At 41.5% G+C, this 21,754-nt stretch overlaps 1 protein-coding gene across 1 annotated transcript in view; it reads right to left on the bottom strand.

Annotated features, from left to right (window-relative positions):
- Positions 1-21,754, bottom strand: part of Slc2a12 (solute carrier family 2 member 12) — a 51,500-nt gene that overhangs the window by 2,792 nt on the left and 26,954 nt on the right. The window contains exons 3-4 of the mRNA XM_027402927.2: positions 10,166-10,288; positions 5,675-5,807 (exon numbers count right to left, since the gene is read on the bottom strand). Coding sequence (XP_027258728.1) covers positions 5,675-5,807; positions 10,166-10,288 — 256 coding nt within the window. The remainder of the gene's footprint in view (positions 1-5,674; positions 5,808-10,165; positions 10,289-21,754) is intronic.

Below are 21,754 nucleotides of genomic sequence, written 5' to 3'. Positions count from 1 at the left end.
GACTTTTCTTTGGGCCACCATGGGTTGAATTAGCATCTTTAGCTTGTCTCTTAACATGAAAAGAAACGTAAGCGAGACAGCAGTAGGCCTAAACACCTCGAGTTTAGGAGGGAGATCAAAGCAGATGAATTCCAACTCCTGGTATACATGGTCCAGAGGGCATGACATTGACCCAGATGAAGCAGTGAGTGTGGTGGTTTTGCAAGAGGATGCCCAGGTTCACCAGCAGAGAAGACTTGGAGCCGGGGTGGAGAGGTGACTGGTGAAGTCCCCACAAGTGGCAAAGCTATCACTTCAGGAAGGATTGCATACGCCACTAAAACAAGCCCTGCAAATTGACCCCCGAGTTAGCCCTATTTCAGGGAAGTGGTTGCCATAGAACACTCACTGGAGCCGTTCATGAAAAGGGGAAATGAGCAGAATTAATAAAGAACTTTGCTATAAATAAAGAAATGGCAAGTTTGGAAGAGAATGGCACCAATATACCCTTTTTAGAAAATGAGAGAAAAAGTACAGTATTTGTCCAGCATCCAGGAAGCCCTGAATTCAACCCCAGCACTGCATAAACTGGATGTGGTACACACGGGGCCACTTGGATACAATCCCCTGCACTTGGGAGGTAGCTGCATAATGAGTTCAAGACCAGCCAGGGATTCACACAACTCTGCCTTTAAAAAAAGCAAGAGGTAAGTGGGGAGGTCCCAGCAAGTTCCTATTTATGCCAATAAAAAGTACAGTAAAAAAAATATGGAGAGTGAAGGAGTAAACAGGAAGCCATGGAAAAGGGAGACGAGAAACGGTTATGATGGGGTTCAACATTGGCATAAAATGAGGAAAACCGGTCTGGAGCCAATGTGTAGATGGATACTTCAACCTGAAGGGACGGTGGCGTGAGTACAAACCCTGACAACAGCAAGGACAAAAGAAGATCTCAGTGGACTAGGGACATCTGCCTCTGCCATGCATCATGAAGTGCCATAGAGGCCAGCACTGTGCTTGTGAGCCTCCCCCAATTCAGGCTGCTAGGTGGTGATACATGCTCACGGCACACCTGGCTTGAAATAACAATCATGTCATGTTACTGTCCAGGCTAAAACTTTCGGTCCTTTCCCACCCAGTTAGAACTAACCAACTCCTTGCTCAACTGCCTTACCAGTTCCCAGTGGCTCTGACCCTCCTAGAGCTCTTGCCCTTCCAGAAACGGGCTAAGCCTGTTTCTGAGTTAGCCTCTGACCAACAGTCCTCTACCTGCATTGTCCCTACCCCTACCTTCCTTGGTTGGCAGCTTATCGCCCAGATTGTATTATGAGGGTTACCTCAACACAGCCTTCTGAAGCCTGCCCCACCCAAACCATTTAGCAGCTAATCAGCACATTTTCATCGTCCTGGAAGTGGTTTTGTTTTTTTGTTTTGTTTTGTTTTGTTTTTCTCATTGCTAATTTGGTTGCAGCACCTATACCAGTGGCTGGTGCATAATAGATGTTCACTAAGCACTCATGTATTTAGTGTGTGCTTTTTGTTTGTTTGTTTGTTTGTTTGTTTGTTTGCATGCTCCAGTGGAGGCAGAGATTAACGTTGACTGTCATCCCTCCCGGCTTCCTCCACAGTGCCTCTCACTGAACCTGGAGTTCACAGACCTGGCCAACAAGCTTCAGGGATCCCGCCCTCCTGATTCGATGCAGCCAGCCCACTTTTACACTTTGTATGATGGGGATCAAACAGGCCCTTATGTTTGTGGAGCAAGCACTTTACTGACAGAGCTCTCAGTAGTTGGAAGTAGCTTGTTTACACACAGGAATGGACACATCCGATTAACTGCTAACAATAAAAAGGCCTCAGAGTTAAACTATTAATAAAACACTAACTGGTTTGTTTTCACCTAAGTGAGAGGAAAGAGTAAGGAAAATCACACTTGAAAAAAAGTGAATACAGCAACCAACCCTATGTCAAATTAACTTTAAATGTGATACTACACATTGGGGTAGTAGATGGCAGGGCAGATAGATATTCAAAACAAAACCCTTTTAAGTTATAAGATGGCAGTGCTGTTTCCTGACTCTCAGCTGAGTCACTATTTACTTTATAAGGAACTTAGCATCCTTGGAAGAACATTTGTTTTCTCAGCTTTGTAAAAACTGGGGCTGGGGTGGGAACCAACTCCGAATAGGAGAGAGGAAAATATTAGGCAATGTATAGTATCGAATTTAAAATTAATTTGATATTATAAATAGTTTCCTTTCTTAGTCCTTAGGAAAACTTTATTGGGATTTACACATGGGGACTGGTTTCCCCGGTGACAAAAGTTGATTCATTTGTTTTATTAACTTCTAAATTCCTAAAGACTCCCTGAGCTCAGCAGTAGACTTCCTCGATCAAGTTTACTTCAGTCTCTCTGTACTAGCAAATTCCATGGGCTTTCCACTGCCCTACATTTCCTTAGTTAATTTGATACTGTACTTATATTGCAAATTTTTGTCTAGCATTTCTCTCCAGGGAATGTTGCTTAACAATATGTTTCAAACACTTCTTGTCAGTTTACCTAATTTAGGCTGCTTACACATTTTTATTTTAAAAGCATTTCTCAACCTACTGTATCAAACAGAAAAGCTTTGAACACAAAAGAATTGTGTAATCGGGAGTTAGAAAGCAGGATTCTTTTCCTTTTCAGATCTCAGTGTGGGGCATCCCCTAGCAGTAGGCCCTTGATAGGTACTACTGAGGCTGTAACTAAGTTGAAAGCACAGGCTATCATGCCATCATCTCCCTAGTTCTCTGTCCCAATGTCCTTATCTGTTTTCTCTCACAGTACTATTTAGGGGTCACAATAACTTTGACTTTGATCCCCTCCTAATTGTCAATGCATGATTGTCTCAGACAGTGCCTGGATTAAGGTTTTGAGTAACTCATGACTCAAAAATACCAAATGCGGTTTCACAGACAGTTCATAAGCTAGAAGTGTATCACTTAATATTCTTCCCCACACAGAATGCTGAGTAAGTTTTGCCGGAGTTTTAAATAGCCAAGTCCTACTCTCTAAAGGAACATTCTAGAAGCCTACTAAATAGATTCTGTCTTCAAGTTGTCATGATTTGCAGTTTGCTTTGACAACTCTACTTGAAAGCTGACAATGAGAAAAGTTTTCAAAGTTAGACCTTCTGAGGGAAGTACAGTATGGTCATAAGCCAGGTTTTATCCAGGTTGATCCTGCTTTCCCTCCAAGAGTCTTTCGCCATTGCTCACAAGAAGTTTTAACAAACCTTTGTAAAACATATCTTTGTGCCTTGAGTTAGGAGTCGGGTTTTTCAAAGTGCATACACACAAACTGAATTTACCAGGAAGGCAATGAAATTCGAGCCTGCTCAAGCCATGGAGTCATACCCACTTCTGCACGGATGATTTTTAATATTTTTGTGAAAAAGCTGCCAAACTTTTTGCTTGAGCTCTCCAAAATGTTTCTCACCCTGCCACTGTCCATGTGCCAGCACCTATGTTGACTACCAGACCTGTATCTCCAGAGACGTTTCTCCTCACTGCTGGATTTCTGTGCTTGCTGGCCTTCCTTCCTTTTCACTTGCAAGTCTCATAAGATCTGTACAACTGGAACTCAGGGGCTAACCCCAAGCCCCACTCATCCCTCTCCCAAACCTTCCCCTCTTCCCAGACACCTTGCTGCCCCGAATGTCACTATTGCATACATAGCAGGTTGGTTCTGGAAGCCTGAGAGCAGGTCTCATTTCCTCTTTCCCCTATTGTCCCTTCCTGTCCAAGTCCCAGTTTCTCAGGTTCTGTTGCTAACCACGCCAGCTTCATACCTTCCCATCTGCCGCCTCCAGTTGCTTTGTTCAGTGACTCCTCTTTTTGTTCTTCCTGTTTTGCCAGAAAATTCCTCCTAAACTCTGGTCACTTCGTCTCATTTTATTTTAAGCACTTCTGCTAGGGGAGTAGCTCAGGGGGTAAGACCATTTTCTATACAAGCATGAGGACTTGAGTTCAAACCCTCAGTACTTATGTAGAAGTTGGGCATGGCTAGGCATGCTTGCAACCCTTGCACTGAGAGGTGGAGTTGCAAGGATCCAAGCCAGCCAGCTTTGCCAAAACAGTGAACATCAAGTTCAGTGACTGCCATTAGCTCAAAGCAATAGAGAAGATGCCAAAAGCCCACCTCTATTTATGTACTCAAGAACACAAGTATTCAAACATGTGCATGTTCCTCACATACTACACATAAATAAAAGATACCAAAAAAACCCACTACTGCTTGGAAGATAACATTTTTACCAAGATAGACAAATACTCTTCCTGACCACCATTTGTTCTGGGTTTATCTTCCAGTCTCACAAAGGCAGCCTCTCCAACAACTGCATTTGTTTCATTATCAATTGAGCATTTTCATTTTTTTTCTTATAATGGCCTCATCTGCAGTAAAATGCAACCCCAGACTTGATAGCCAGCTTGTGATTTGAATTGAGACAAGTTTTTTTTTTTCTGCTTAGCAAAGCAAACTATTTTAAAGATTTCAACCATGTCAAGTTTCATAAGCAAAGTGAATGTTTTCCACATGTCTACTCACTACAGCCCCTGCTAACACGGGACGAAATGGCTGGCCTTTGTGAACATCTGCACACATAGTCCCACCATCAAGTCACCTACCAGCCTGGAGCTTCCCTCAGATGGAAGATAGGGTGTCAACTGTCACAATTTCTGTTATCATACCTGTTTTGCCAGTGCTTTGCCATTATTTTTTAAAAGAAAATCACAACCTACTAAAAAAATAAAGCATGGTTTTCTCCTTTGTAGTAAAGCCCAGGACTAAGCATGGCCCCATTTCCAGTGTAATTTAATCCTAAGAAGAACATGTTTCCCTTCATTCCTACACTGTGGCCACCACTTCCCTCAGGCTATGTTTGATCAGTCAGAACTCAGTGCCCTGCCTCTGAAAGCTGTTCATGGTCCACTTGGCAGTTAAATTATTTATCTCCTCTCTCTCTCTCTCTCTCTCTCTCTCTCCCTCTCTCTCTTTCTCTCTGTGAAATTCACTTAAATGCCTAGAATTTAATTCTAAATGTCTGATCATGTCAGACACTCCTTACTGTCACTAAAATTAACTTGAATGTGCTACATTATAAGGAATTATAGACATTTACAACCAAGAGTTTTTCTGCTAATTGTAGCCTTAAGTGTTTGGGCTCAAACGATGCCTGAGCTTGTTTTAGATAAAGGGTTGAAGCTGTCTGTAGTCCTAGCCCTGGATGGGCATCATATCCCAGCACCTACTTAGTACCCCAAACAAAGGTGGCCTCCCACGTGAGGAGCTAGAATGAAGTACTTTCCTGGGGGAGAGAAGAAGTGTGAGATGAGGTCTCATAAAGGTAGCCTAAAAATTACTATGCAACTACGGGTCACCTTGAACTCACTTGTCCTGCCTCTACCTCCGATGTGCTGGATCACAGGCATATAGAAGCATGCCCTGCTTGGGATTCTTGTCCATCACTAAATAAAGTTTTAAAAGCCTTGCATATTGATAAGCAACAGTTCTCACACATTTGGGACGAGGGCTGGGGGACTGGAATTATACAAACGATCTTGCAGTAAAGGGAATATCCTAAAATAATTTCAGATGTTATTTTATTATATATAAAAATGCATTTTGACCAACGACCAATGACATACTTACGCTTTTGCTAGTTCCATTGATATTTGTTCCAAAGAGCATCCCTTAGTCTCAGGTATAAACAGAACAACAAAAACCAGGGATGCTAGACTCATGATTGTATATATGAAGCATACCCACGATAAGCCAATAAGATCTATAAGGGACAAAAGAAAATGATTAGAAATGTATTCTGTGAGCATTGATCCCAGTTTGAGTATCTCTTCTCAGACCCTGTAGGAAGCCATGTGTATCTTTGTACATGCTAGTAGTCTCCATGGAAATAAGAGTCACAAATTCAAAATATTTTGAATTTTTTCTTTTTGCTTTGTTTTACAATATTACCCCAGCTTTCTTAGGTAACATGCAAAGCTGTCTTTTAACCATCACAAATTAGACTCAAAACCATTTTCCGGCACACATATTTTTCTTTTTCAACATGGTAACATATCTTTATTAATACAAAGAGCACATGTTCATTCCTGTTCTAGCTTTATTTCTGTCACTGAGATAAAATACCCTGGCTAAAAGCATCTCAAGGAAGAAAGGGTTTATTTGGCTTACATTTCCACACTATAATGCATCACTATGGGGAAGTCAAGGTAGCAACTTAAAGTATCATATCTACAGTCAAGAGAAGCAAGAATAAATGCATGGTTCCTTGCTTGCTTCCTGGTGCTCACCCTGCTTCCTATACTTACATAGTTCAGGGAATGGTGCCACCAGCACTAGGTTGGGTCTTCCCATATCAACTGACAACCAAGTCAATCTTCCACAGACATGCCTACAGACCAACCCAAAGTAGACAATCCCACACTGAGAGTCTTCCAAGGTGTTTCTAGGTTGTGTAAAGTTGACAATGAAAGCTAAACATCATCACTGCAAAAACAAAACTTCAATGCAGAAGTCTATAAAGACCCAAGGCCAATTTTCTCTTACCTTCCCCCTCTCCTGACTCCCTGGAGGGATCACCACTGTTGTAGTTTTGGCCATTTTAAATGACACATTTGTGCAGTGGACTTTTATGGAAATGAGTTCAACCTTTTTACTCTGATATCAATAAATTCTTTTATGTTGGCAGTATCTCACAATTTTTAATAGCCGGCAACATATTTGTAAAGCTTCCTTCTAGGTCCAGGAGAAAACATGATAATGGGGCCAATGAAAGAGCTCCGATGGCTAAGATATATCAACAAGAAGCATGATCTTCAACATTTTGATGGATTTCACTGGTCAGCTCTCTTGGCCACTTCTAAACAAAGATAAACTTCCTTTCTAATCACTGGCCAAGTGCAAGGTGCATTCCACTAGACAGGATCCCATTCATGTGCATATAAGTTTGCCCATTTGCATTGTGCTGGCCCCTGGACCAGCAGCAAAGGTTCAGGATGACAGGGAACTGCGGAGAACTACCCAGCTCTTTTTACACACATGCCCAGACCAGTTGCAGGCAGGATTTGCAAATAGCCCTTGATAGTCACAGTTACAAATCACAGTTGGTCAGGAGAAAAACTGACTTGAGTGGTTACATACTGAAGCCATTTTTATAACTGCAGCAGTGTGGAAGAATCTAAGTATAGTAAGTAAGCACTTGTGGGTGAGCTATGCCAAGGTGGGGAGGAACAGGAAAAAGGAAGACAAAGGCATTTCATTTTTAATACGTGTGTGTGCATGTGTATGCTTGTGTGTGAACATGGAGTCTAAAAGCATCCAGTCTCATCTTATATTGTTCTCTGCATATTCCTTTTAGTCAGGGTCTCTCCCAGAACCCAAGGTTCATGTTTTGTCAGCTAGGATGGAAGCCAGCAAGCCCCTTTTTGTTCCTTCTGCTTCTGCCCCAGCTCAAAGTTAGGATTACAGGTGTGTGCCAGATGCTCAGCTTGTTAGGTGGGTGCTGGAATGAAAATCTTGATCATCATAATTGCACAGCAAGCACTCCTAACTGTTGAACCATCTTTTGAGCTCCAAGGCAGTTCTTTCTGCCAAGTTTTAATCAGTCCTGTCTCTGTGCTTTTCCTGCTGCTAGTGCAGGTTTTGCCAGGTAGATTGCTCAATCTAATACTTGTAGGTTATCTCATTTAACTTGTTCCTTATTCTGTTTGAACACTTGCAGTAACAGAGAGATCATGACTTCAAAAAATGCCTCACTGCCACAACCATCTACCTTACTTAGACGCCTTGCAGAGCACACTTGGTCTTGTGAATACCACACAGTGAGTCAGACCTCCCGACCTGGTCTTTGTGACATACACTGCAAATATTTGTTTGCATCTTTGCCCTTTCTTTGAGAATCCATGGATCCAGATCAAATACCCAGAACTCTCCCAGCCATGCTTCACAGAGCATAGGTGCCAGGCTTTTACTGTCTGGGTCATCCTCTCTCAGAGGACACACTGCCTTTTTTGTGTGCCTTTTGAAATAGGATCTTTCTATATTTTCAGGATGGCCTTGAACTCATCCTTCATTGTCCTACCTCAGCACTCCAGGGTTGGGTTTATAGGTGTGCATTACCTCAGCCTACTATGTCTGCAATTTTCAACCAGTTTTTCAAAACAGTGTACTCAGAACTAAATACACTGTCCACTATACAATGTTTGTTTACCAGAACAGTATGTTTATATCGATACAGATGACATTTCCCTAAAATGTTGGAATCCAAAGGCTTGCTGCCATTAAAAAAAAAAAAAAGAAAGAAAGAAAGCCTCATATCTTTTAGGTCACTTTATTCCATGCTTAAGAATTTGATCTCTGGAAATACTTAGAGATCTTTAGACAACCCAAATAGAGGTCAACTAAAGATTTTAGATCATTCCAGGCTTCAAAAATTAATTGGGTCTGGTTGTGCATAGCTAGTGCCTATAATCCTAGCTGAGGGAGGAGGCTAACACAAGAGGATTGCCGTGAGTTCAAGGCAGAGCTATACTGTATAGTCATGGTCAGTTCTCAAAAAGACAACCACCACTGAAAAGAAAGAGACTCTGTTTTCCCAGGATGCATGCTAACAGCCCATTCAAGGGTCCACCTTTTCCTTAGCTCATCCAGTGTGTCAGGCAGGCTTCCTGCAAAGATTCAGATCATCTGTCACCATTTTTAGTCCATATTTTTTGGCTAAATAACAGATGGTGTGTATGTGTGTGTGTGTGTGTGTGTGGTGAAGGGCACATGTTTCTGTGTACAATCAGGGTAGAAGACGTAGGATTGTTGCTAGTAACTAGTTTCTTTGTCTTCTTCAAGCTTGGGCTATTTCTTAAACTCTATGATGCAAGCATTTGAAAATTTTATATTTAACCCAAACTGCATTTAATTAGCAACTTCCAAAGTAATTTAAAGCATAATATACTAGTATATACATGTATTTATATGTGTATAGCTTATTTTTGAGTAAGCAGTCATTTCTTGTATTTTTGGTTATGAGCCTAGCCTTTAACAGCTGAGCCATCTCTCTAGCCCATAAGCATCCCTTTCTAAAGGTTAAATATACACACATGAAATGAATGATGAAATGAGGATGTGTTTGTTTTGCGGAACTTTACAGTTTGGATTTTTTTTTTTTTTTTAGTTGTCAAGTGGTGTGTGTGTGTGTGTGTGTGTGTGTGTGTGTGTGTGTGTTTAATTTAAAAAAAAAAAAAAACAACTCAGTGGTCAGTTCTGGAGGGTGCTTGAACCACCTCATTATTTTGAGACCTAAAAATAAAAGTTTCAAGCACTCATCTTGCCTTATATAAGATCTACATTCAGAGTAGCTAAATGGCAGTGAAAAGAAATCTCTCTCTAGAGAAGAATTCCAGGTTGAAAAGAAAATAGGCAGAGCGAAAGAATGAAAACCTTGGGTCTGGGTGACAAGCATCAATGGAATTCAGCATGGCCTAGGATGGGGGTGGGGCAGCCATATAGGGAGGGTGACAGAACATCCTATGGTCACTTGCTGAGGAGTGTGCTAATAGGCTAGAGACTCACCCCTCTCAAGCTTCCATGTAGATCTACATAGGAACTTACACAAAGGACAAGAGGACACGTGACCTGAAAACTATCAAGTTCCATAACCTGCAAACATCTGTATAACAGGCAGTCAGTCTTTTCCCTAAGGCTCTAGGGGGTAAAAATCTAGTAGAAAGAATGGAGATGCAGCCAAATGATGAGACATCCCATTCAGTTGTAAATTACATATTTGGAGATAACTCCAAGAATAAAAAATAACTATGAGGTAATTGGTAGAATGTGAACCAGGGAAGATTATTAATATTTTAAGGGTGATAATGATATTGTGATCTTAACTTTCAGAAATCCATGCTGAAATTCAATGAATAAAATGAATATACATGACATGATTCAAAATAATCTGATAAGGGGAACATGTAGGCTTAGAAAGGGATGGAGATTGAAAACTGCTTAAGTTGGGTGATGGACATAGCTGGTTCAGGACCAGCCTCTCTCTACTTTTGGTTTTTTTTTTAAATTTCCACAATAAACACTTTTGTGAAGATTATGAAGACACGAATGGACAAGACTTCTTACCCGTCACCGTCAGAAATGTCAAAGAGATAAGAAGATTGATGCCCCAGTTCATGCTAGAGGTCAGGGCCATGGCTCGGCCTCTGATTCCACCAGGAAAGATCTCACTGAGCAACAGCCAGGGCACTAGAAGAAAGGGAAGAATGACCAAACAAAATTAACACAGACCCCTTGACACCCCTTCGCTGGTCTCTGTGCAAGTTGTGGCTGGATTTGTGGTTGGAGGTCAAGGCTATCTCTAACTTCAGCAGGACAGTCCTGACAATGACAAACCCCCTCCTGACTGAAGGTGAAAGACTTCAGGATAAACACTAGATGAGCTTGACAATGGCTATCATAAATAGGAGGAGGAGGCAGCACAACATAGCCCTGGAAAATGTCTGTGGCAAGCGCAAACAAGCTTTGACTATCTATCTGGCACAGGAGCCTCAGGTCCAAATTCCCAACTTCTGTGGATCAGACTGGTGAACTTTTCTACACTGTCCTCTCTGTCACTCTGCAGAATTCTGAGGTCATAGCCAATGAGTGAGTAGGAAATAGAGGTAGAAAGGTGAAAGGTCACATATCTCTCCCTTTTCCAACCGGGCGCCATGGCCTGGGGGAAACTGGGTAGAGAGAAGTCCTAAATTAAATACTTCTCCGAGATTTGATTGTAATACCAGACTAGACATCTAAATTTTTGGAAGGAGACTCTTCCTGCTATCAAAATTGATCAGAGGACTTTTTTATTATCTGAGTGACAGGGAGCATTATGGGTGCTGCTTGATTAGATTAGGAAGGGCAGAAGACAGCAAATTAACTTGTCTTCTGCCACGAATTTGGTGTGCTTGAGCAACAAACCAACAGGGATGGGTTCTTACTGTAGGCAGACTTGAAAGACACCTCTATGTTTTCCCATTTGACCATTGCCAACCCCATCTAATGGCAAGGCCACAAAGCTCCTAAGTGACAGAGGTGACACTGAACCCTGACCTCTTTAAATCAATATGGTTTCTGGGTAATGGCTCAATAAATATGTGTTGATTAATGAAGAAATGTGAAGGTAAGAGGATCTGATTGGATGGAAAGAAGGATTTAGAAGTGCCAAGTCTTGGCTCTCTGCAGGCTAGCAAACCCATGTGAAAGATGCTGTTTATATAGCCACCAACCATGTAATCCTTGCCTGGAAGAAGCTAGATGAGGCTAGTGGCTCAGGACTGAGCAGTCAGCAGAGTTTCCAAGTGAGCAATTTGCCTCTCATGTCAGAATCGTGCTCTATGGAGAAAAATTCTGCTTGTTGGAAACACGTTAAGGTTGTTGTCTTTGTTTTGCTTTGTTTTTTAAAGAATTGTCGAAGGTCTTCAAGTGAATCTATACCAGGTTACCCTGAAGACCTGGGGGATAACTTTAACAAAACAACAGGGTTGTTATTGTTCTAATTAAGGGAGGATATACGAAAACAATGGCATGCCTTCCATCCTCTCAGCTTCATCTCCCCTTCCCTACCCCTCCCTGCACTCAAAGAGGCAGGTTATTGAAGATTATATTCCCGAATAATAAGCTTTTCTCCCTCATTCCTCTTATTTTGAAACAGGATCTCATATATCCCCAGCTAAACTAGAAATTATCACAAAGCCAAGGCTGGCCTTGAGATTCTGATTCTCCGGCACCCACCTCCCAAGTACAGGGATTACAGGCATGTGCCAGTCATATTCCTCTTAACAAACCCATCTTAGTGTTCAGATGACCTTGTCTTGGGCTTTTTAAGAGGGAAGATCCAGCTCTGGGTAGATGGCAGCTGTAAAAAGGAAGCCTTTGTTAGAAAGACTAGTACATGGACAAATACAGCATAAAAGTATGTAAAACCATTTTGTTTGTTCTTTGAAAAAGCATCCCGAATGGCTGGGTTATAGCTATGTGTCACCATGCTAGGCTTAACTTTAGTTCATAAAGCTAAATAATCCTTTCCATACTCCTGCTTACCATGGGTATTGAGCATGGTTATCAGTCGGAGGGGCCTCGGAGGCCCTGGGTTGTAGCAGGCAGAAGGAGAAGATGGTGGAAGGTCCACCCTTTCGTTTTGTTTCAGAGGCATTGGCTCAGATCTTCATGATTCAACTTCCAGCTCTATCTCAACACCTGCCCAGCCCACATCCAACTCCACTTCTCCTCTTGATGGCCTGATGGGATTATTCAGTGGCTGGGTGTTGCTGAGTTCCTCAGAACCACAGCGGCCTCCGATGGAAATAAGCTGACTTGGCTGTTACAGCCACCGAGACAGGATGGGGACAGGACATGGTGAAGTCAGGGGAATACTTGCCTAGCATGCATGCAGCCCTGGGTGTGACCCACACCACCACATAAATCAAGCATGGTGGCACATGTCTGTAATTCCAGGTGGAGGCAAGTGAATCAGAAGTTCAAGGTGATCCTCAGCTGCAAATGAGTTCAAGGTCATCCTAGAATACATGAGCCTCTGTCTCAGAAAAACAAAGGGGGTGGAGATGGTTGTACAAAGCACTGGTTATAGGTTGCATGTGCTGTGTCTGAAATGCCAAAGTCTCGTCTCAAAAGAAAAAAAAAAAAAAAAAAGAACACTCAAAAAGCCTACCCTAGGCAAACAGTGAAGCAACTAAACTGAGTCCTGGGGCAATTTAACCAGCACAAGCAATGAACTAAAGATTGAAAATTAGACTTCCCTCTATTTATGCTCTGGTGGGGACTTGTCAGTCAAACCCTGCACCTGACATTTCCGAAAACTAACTGCATCATTGTTGGAGCTTCTACTTCACTTTCTATCTAATGAGAAGAACTAAAAAACTGACGTCTTGGCTGATATAATATTGACAAAACTGAACCTGGACATCATAGCAATTGTCAAATGAATGCTTAACCATTCCAATATAAAACATATCAAATTAAAGTAAGGAAGATATCATTTTAATAGTGATGATGGATCTGTAAAGTCACAAACTTTCAGATCCCAGGAGAGCAAAATAAAAACTCTGAATGTGTGGCAAGATTGGCTTCCCATGCTAGACTGAGGAGCAAGACAGAGCAAGAATCTTGTGTGTCTTGATGTTTTCCATAAAGATGCTATGAGTGCCCAGAGCAGAAAGAACAGAAGAGCTCGGTCTTAGTATATAGGGAAAGAGCACAGGCATGAGCTGCCACTTGGGAATTCAATATGGAGAACCTTGTAAAACAAGGGCCGTATTTTCTTTTTAGCCTCAACGAGATGGCCCTTTTTCTCTCCAAAGAAAATCAATCTATTGCTACAGGGATGGTTCTCTTTCACTGCCACAAGGAAGAAATGGGGGCTCTCTTTGAGGATCCTCTTTCTTCCCTACCCCAATGATGGACCAGCAGAAGGTGCACTGTCCTATTTACTCCAGAGTGCTCACAACACATACAGTACAACAGGACTTCGTGCATTGCTGCCACCACTCAGCAGGCATAAAACACGTCACCTGGACTCTATTATTCTACCTCTGTCTGACAGCACCACTGCAGCAATTTGTGCCCCTGTAAATGCCACAGTCTGCAATGCCCCTAATGACAACTCTAAGCTGTAACGACTGTGGAAATCTGAGCTTGTGGGGGACTGGAGTCAGTAGCCATTCACAGCTACAGAACTCCTGTATCATGTGGTATCAGATCACCAGGGCCCCAAACGAACTTGCCAGATCCAGATGGAGTCTACTGTTTATGGCTACACGGAGTGTTACAAGAAGACCAGGAAGGACAAATATGTTGATGCCACTCTGTAAGGACACAGCCTTGGATTAAGAGGGATAATGAAATAACAGTTCTGTCCCATGTAAGTCACGCTGAGTATTTCCTGCTTCTTACTTATTCTGGCCACTGCCCCAGTTTTTCCTACAGAACCTGTCATTTAACTCCCTACGCTTTCAGAATTAAATCCTGCAGCTCTCTGGGCACACTTACCACTTGGCATGAGTTTTCCCTGAACCACCTGGCGTGTGAACCCAGAGTCTGAAACTCACTGAGGTCTTGAAACTCCTGCCAAAGAACTCCTAACAACTTGAGAGGGAGTTCCACACTTGAGTTGAAGAGAGCTCAACAGTTGGATTTGCCAAGAGAGCCAGGCCCTGCAGAAGTAAATCCAATCCTGCAGTTTTATTGCCTCTACAAGCAGTACATGCTACACCTGGCTCTCCTGCAAAGAGGTGCTTAAAAGGTGAATGGGAGGGCTGGTTCAGTGGTTAAGAACACTGACTACCCTTCCAGAGGACCTGTTCAATTCCCAGCACCCACATGGCACCTTACAACTGTCTGTTCCAAGGGACCCAACACCCAGGGCAAAACACCAATGCACATAAAATAAAAAAATAAGTTAAAACATGTGAATGAACTAAGCTATCCCTTCTGACCAGATGCTTAAATCATGAGACTTAACATCTTTTGACAACAAACCAACTTAGGCCACCAGGAACAGGTAGCTTTCATTTCTTGGTTGGTTTTGTAGTCCCACCTCCCTCAGGCTCCCTGAGCTGTGCCACTCATGGCCTTTTGTAAAAGAAATACTTTTTTTTCATGAACATTACCTTGAACTGCTTAGATTACAACCAAGGTAGGCAATGAAATAGAGAGTCAGTGTTTCCCAATTAAGGGTTCCTAGTCAAAATCAACCAGAATGATTTTTCAGGAAAGTATGCTAGGGGAAACTTAACTAAACTGAATGACTCTTATTTAAAACCAAACAAAAATGGACCACTGCTCCCCCCCCCCTTTTTTTAGACAGGTCCTCATCGTGTAACTCCTTACTATATAGACCATGCTGGTCTCAAACTGTGAGAGAGCCACCTACCTCTGCCTCCCAAGTGCTGGAATTAAAGGTGTGCTCCACCATGCCCAGCTTTAAAAAAATGGGCCCCTTTTAACCAGACACCAAAAAAAGAATAGGAAAAAACTGCGCCACTGGGCCTTCAACCTTTCTCACTTGTGTAGTGGAAAAAGTTATTAGAAATTTGAAAAACTAAGTACTTTGGTTACTTAGAATTCATATTAATGTTTTAATAATAGATTTTCATACTAGTAGAGGATGCAATGCCTATCATGTTCAGCAATCACTCTTCTAGACGATTCCCGTAGAACCCAATGCCACCCCTGCTTCATGGCCTCTTTTTCACTTGAGCATAGGATTTCACCCACTGCTTGCAAAGTCAGCCCCAAATGCTTTCACCAAAAGCCCTAAACACTTCAGTGGAAAAAGTTAGGAACTTAAATTGAATAACAGTTTAGTTTTATATACTCTAAGATAGTTTAACGTTGTTTTTTTTTTTCTGAATGTCTTAACACCATAATTAGTACAAAAGGGGACAAGATGATAGAAGCATCTCAAAATGCTTAGAAATTACTGAACACAAAAGTGAAAATTTATTGCAGGTACCTTCAAGCGATGGATGAGAGATTTTTGTTTATCAAGTTTTTGCGGGTGAATGTCATTAAATTGTATTGAGTGATGCATTATTTTTCCACTTTTGAAGTAGATGAAATTTACTATTCTCAATAATAAAATAGGTGGTGAATGGAAAGAATTCAATACTAACAATGCCACTCAGTTCTTTAAATTAACAACAAAAGTTATTTGTGATGATCCGTCAGCTGGTAATTGATTAGGTCATTCTTTTTTGTTGTTGAAAAAGCAAATCCCTGGAAGTGACAGGACTATTATCTAATCATTTGAGTCATTCCTCAACACCTACATACTATTTTCAAGTGTCTCTTTTGATTAGTGTTCTTCGGTTTTTATTATTTGCCATGTATGTAATAATAGTAATAATAATGGAGTGATAAATGGGCTTGCTTTTACATAAGAGACAGAAAGATCTAACGGAAGCAATAGGAAGGGGCAATTTAAATTTAGCTTTACTCTGTGTGGTGTGTACATGGGGCGCGTGTGTGGTAGTGGGAGCACACGCCCGTGTGTATGCTAGTGGAGGCTGGAGCAAGGTTGGCTGTCTTCGCCTCTCCTTCCGCACTAGATTGCCTTGACACATGTGTTCTGGAGAACAGTTAAGTAACAAATGAATGTCTGTGCTTATTAAGATAATGTGAAAACCTCAATCTGTTTCTTTAATGTCTGGGATACACAGGATTTATAATGTTCCAAGGCAGAGAATTATAATGGGAGTACTGTCTAGAGGTTAAACACATGTCTTGGGTGAGCAGCTGCTAATGGTCACAGAATGGATGGTGCTATTTCTCTGTTTGTTTAGTTCTACTCCTAGGCAGAAATGCCATGGAGAACTCTTTGGTTCCATTAGTATCACAACTGTATCTTCTAACTCTAAAGAAAGGATTTCATTAGCCAGATACCCAAATTTCTTGACGCTTTTCCTTTGTCCAAAAAAAAAAAAAAAAAAAAAAACCACACAAAGCTACACTAGGCAGGTGCAATGCTTCTGGTACACTTTGACTAACGCCAAACAGCCAAATAGCCAAATAACTCACTTCAGCCAGTCACATGAACCTAACTAACTGGGGAGAAAAGAAGAGTGATTACTGTGCAGGTGTGGGTTATATCTGGAAGAAAGAAAAAAAGAAATTTAAAGAGAGGTACCACTTAACACACCCACTATGTGGATATTACTATATTACCTACATTTGTTGTTAAAATTTGGTTTAAAAACTAATTTCTCTAATGTGCCCTATTTTTATCCAAAAAACCCAGTGTAGCAGGAAGATGAACTCTTGAAAAGCCTTTGACGCCGATGGTTGTGAACAGTAGGGGCCTGGAGCCCAGGAGGAAATGCAGGGCTGATCAAGATCTCTCTCTTATGAAACACATGATGCACTTCTGGAATGTCAACCTTTGTCTTGAACCCAGCATGGGCTTGAAGCATGAAGCAGCGAAACAAACGTCCAAATTAGAACCTGCTGTTCGCATGCCTGGAATTGTCAAAAACTGTAGCTGGGTGAGCATCACATGGTTTTTAAAGAGCCAGTTTATCTGGTTATAACGTCTAAATTTAAATGTTATGGCAGATGACTCTGCTTTCCACTGATTCCATCCTCCAAAGGGCTGGTTCAGCTCTGAAGATGAAACAGGCTAGGCAGGGATATCTTGACGTTCTCAGACACTCTGAGAAACAGAAGAGGGCATCTGAATTTTCATGTGAGTGAGTTGGGAGACCGTTTTCTGTGTGTCTCTGGCATTCCTTCATGCCTGTGAGTAGCGGCTCTGACAGATCTTTGCTACAGACCCCCTAAAGCTGCCGATTACCCTGCTAGATTTTCTCCCTGTGAAGAAAGGGACAGGTTTGGTCATTGTTAAGTTAATAAATGCACTGCTCTGGGGAAGAAAACAGGTTGGCTTATTGTCTATATTATCAAAGATTTGGGTTTTCCAAGTTCTGGGTTCCTCTGTCAGGTGGCCCATCAACTGTGTAGGTATTTTATATACAATCATGTTGACCCAGGGGGGCTTGGGCACCTACCATAAGTGCTGACATCCTCAATGTTACTATGAATAATAAATGGCCTTATGTTCTGATTAAGGAGGCTTACATCTTTTTGAACATCCAAGCTGATCTGTTAGCTTGCAAGTGGGTAAAACCGCAGCTCCTTTCCAGTTACTGACACCTTAATTACTTGTGGCTAGGGTATGATCTGTCTCCTGAGGTCTTTCATTACAGTTATTAACTGTACTTGCCCATTCTCACTAGAGGAATTGAATGCAATTTTTAAGGCTCAGATAATTCACTAAAATATGTCTACAAGCTCTAATACTAATCAGGTAAGAAAAAAAAAAAAGAAAAAGAAAAGGAATTTAAGTCCCAGGTTTAGACTGTCACATGATTTTCTTAGAAAAAAATTACAAAGAACTTTGCCTCAAATCTTGTTTGTTTTTTAGAGTCAATTCTTAAAATAATTAGTTTAGCTGGGCACGATGGCTCATGCTTTTACTCTCAGCATTCTGGATGGCTGAGGCAGGAGGATATGTATTTGAGGCCAGCCTAAGCTACATAGTAAGCGCCAATCTCAAAAAAATAAATAAAAGGAGGGTCTTAGATGTGTAGAGACACATATCATCTAGTTACAATAGTCATGAAAGTGAAAGTAAGGATGGCTCAGGGGGTAAAGGTGCTCACCACCAAGCCTGATGACCCGAGTTCAATCCCTAGGACCCCTACATGTAAAAAGAGAAAATCGACTCCCAAAAGTTGTCCTTTGACCTCGGAATATACACAATGACATACATATACCATCACCCCTTACCCACAGTCAGATACATACACACACATAAAGAAGTGTATTTAAAACAAATAAAAACGAAGATAAAGGTAAATAAACTTAAGTAATAAGTTAAAGTAAGCATGATTAGTCCATGTTACTGCTAAACTCAAATCTCTTTTTAAAAGGGGAACTAGGTCTCCTACTTAGAGAGCAAAATGGAAAAACTTGGAAATCAGCAATTTTTTCTAGCATCCTAAAAAATGGCCTTAATTCTAAATTTAAACTTCCACAGGCATCAATTTTTAGAGATGACCTTTTACCCTCAATTGAGCACTTTTACTGAAGTAGGATTTTTGGCCCAAAGCACATACCATCCTCTCTAGACATCAGGGCTGATTCATAATCACAGGAAACCTGGGTGCAATCGGTCCCACCCCAGAGGACTCGTCCACAGCTACAAACAGAGTCTGGATTAATTGCAGACTCAGACAAGTGAGCATCTGTGGTTCTTGGCTGAATTTACACCTTTTACTCTCATCAGCATGGCATGATTTTCTGTAAAACCTGTCCAGATTCCTGGGAAACCTTGACCACAGATGATCCACGACTGCACCACACTTCCCAAAGCTACAGGTCCATTTCTTTATAGTGTGAATCCAACTGAAATACAAAGGACCATGAGGCTGATGATGACATCATAAATCAGTAGTGAGCCCTGCAGCACTTCCTGTGTGTCCCTGAGTGGCTTAAGCAAAGTGCTTGCTGACATCAGTGCTGGCAGTATCTGAACCTCTCATGTCTAGATCATAATCAAAAGTCTGACACTATTGCCCCTGAGTCCACCCTGCACACCAGAGACTAAGTGAAGAACATATCACGCAGGTTACTTCATTCACTGTGTTACTACACAGTGAGGTGAATACTCCCAGCCTACTGTCCAGGTTAGCAAACTGAACATTTCAGAGGTGAGTTTATTTGTCCAAACTGAGGAGCTTGATTGAGACAGGCAAAAAACCCATCCAATTCTAGCATTGTGTCATACAGACTCGGTTCTTTTTTTTTTTTTTTTACATTCTCCTAATCTTTCATGCTTACGTCCATCCTCAGGGATGCTTGACCTGCCATCATTTATCCCTGCTTAAAACTCTCCTCTTCCAGATGTTCACACTACTTTCCCTATACACAACCTGCCCCAATAGCACAGTCTCAGAAACACCCTCTACACTTTCCTACCTGAGGCAGCCCTCCTCCAAGGATACCTCTCCTCTTACTCTCTGCTACTCTTGCTGCTACCTAAACTGACACTGCTCTGCCCTGAAACTGTATGATGTATGTGTTCACTGCCATCCTGATTGCTTGTCCCATCACTAGCTCCTCGAAGGCCAGGTGCCGTCTCTCCCGTCCACACCTGACTGTCCAGCACCTGGCTCAAGCCATGGAGGTCATCCTGAGCCACATCCCCCTGCTGGATGAATGAATGAATGAAGAAATTCCACCACTTTCTCCCCCTGTCTTCTCTCCTTGGCCTTTTCAATATGTGCATTCCTGCCTATAGTGGGCTCCGAGTTGGTAGACGATAAAAGAGGAGATGCTGTAGTGTCACCTGTCATTCAGTTTTCCTTGTGATGTGCCACTTGAATATGTGTTTTTGTTTTTGTTTTTTCTGAAACAGGGTTTCTCTGGGGCTTTGAAGTCTGTCCTGGAACTAGCTCTTGTAGGCCAGGCTGGTCTGGAACTCACAGAGATCCACCTGCCTCTGCCTCCCGAGTGCTGGGATTAAAGGCGTGCGCCACCACCACCCAGCGCTGATTGAATATATGAAGCAAAGATAGTTTAGCTGAAGGGCAACAGTCACAGCCTCATTAACTAACTTAATATATGACCCAGAGAAAACTTCCTTACATCTGTTCCTGGTGAAAAGATAGTTAGGAACGAGAGAAGACAGAATTAATTAATCTATGGGCATATGAATTTTTGGATTAGAGAGCTGTATAAGGAACAGCCACGCATGCCTCCCAGGAGATGATGGCTCTCTAGAGTGAACAAAGAGTGTGATGTATCAGAAACTGAGGCAGCTAAAGAAAGCAGGGGTGAGGGGTAGGGGAGAGAAACAGGTTCTTGAGAAAGGAAAGTATGATGGAAGATGGACCAAACATATAGGAGATACAATTATAGGAGAGCCAAACCCATATAGGATTAGGGGGCAACTGTGGAGATGGGATTTAGTGACATAGAATGACATGTGGCACTATGAAGGTGTGGACTGAAAAAAATGAATTATTGTTACATACATTACATTGTATGCTGGCTATATATCATTATGTAGTAATAGTTGTTAGTAAATACAGATGTACAAATATGATCCTCAAAAGAAAATAATAAATAGCCACATGTATTTGTTTCTAAGTTACAGTGTATTAGTACTGTCGGGAGGACTGAGTCTCTACAAAGTATTTCCTCAAATGAACTCATGACATAATGACAATGGGCTCTGAGTTTTGGCTCATCTTTAATTGTGGAGCATAAGTGGATGTTCTCATAATATCAAGAATCTGTCATTCTATGTTAAAAAAAATTCTCAGTCAGTAAAAAGGAGCTAAAATGATGGTCAAGACCACCTTGAACATGCACTGGAGAGTCAGGTTAAGATTTTGAACCTATGTTGAAGTGATGGACAAGGCATGCATAATTGACTATGTAATAAATGACATGAGTAATGGCAGTGGGGTTTATGTCCTGGTATAATTTCATGCAAGAGTCTTACTACTAGTTACACAGAAATGAACAAGAGCTTTTTTCTCTTATGCCCTATGAACCCTTAGGCAGATGGGTGAAGCCAGTGGACTCCTTCTTAGAAGGCTATTTTAAGTGCATAGAAGGAAATACTTAACATTACTTGATGCCACATTTAGGTCCCTTCCTCCTAAATTCTAGATCCTAAGGCAACCTTGTTATTTCAAAGTTAGAAAACTAGAGGACCTGTGAGTGAAATGACTTGGGGCATCCACTTTACCTAAGAATAGAAGCACTTTCCTGGCAGAAGGAAAGCCATGCTATGATCTAACATAATTAAAGAATGTTGTTCTAAGCCAACTCACACTTAAGGTTTAATAAGGATAGTTTAATCTTCCTTTCAATGTTGCTTTAGAACAGCAAGTACTTTCTCCTTTACACCCCTCTTATACAAAGGATTTATTTGTTTTACAAGTAATAAACTCTCTAAATTCCATACTTGAGCAATAATCACACCAGGCTAATAAGGTTTATAATGCGTTCAAAATCTGGTATGAAAAGCTTGCTTCTAATAATATTTTTAAAGTCCTAACTGGTTCTTGCAGTTTATGCCAAAGCTCTACAATACAATTTTGAGTATTGAAACAGAATCCCCTATGGCATGATTTCTTTAGGAAA

Source organism: Cricetulus griseus, chromosome 2 (genome assembly GCF_003668045.3).
Source record: "Cricetulus griseus strain 17A/GY chromosome 2, alternate assembly CriGri-PICRH-1.0, whole genome shotgun sequence".
Classification (NCBI taxonomy): Eukaryota; Metazoa; Chordata; class Mammalia; order Rodentia; family Cricetidae; genus Cricetulus; species Cricetulus griseus.
The sequence above is the reverse complement of the archived record's forward strand: the minus strand, read 5'-3'. Positions and strand labels throughout refer to the sequence as shown.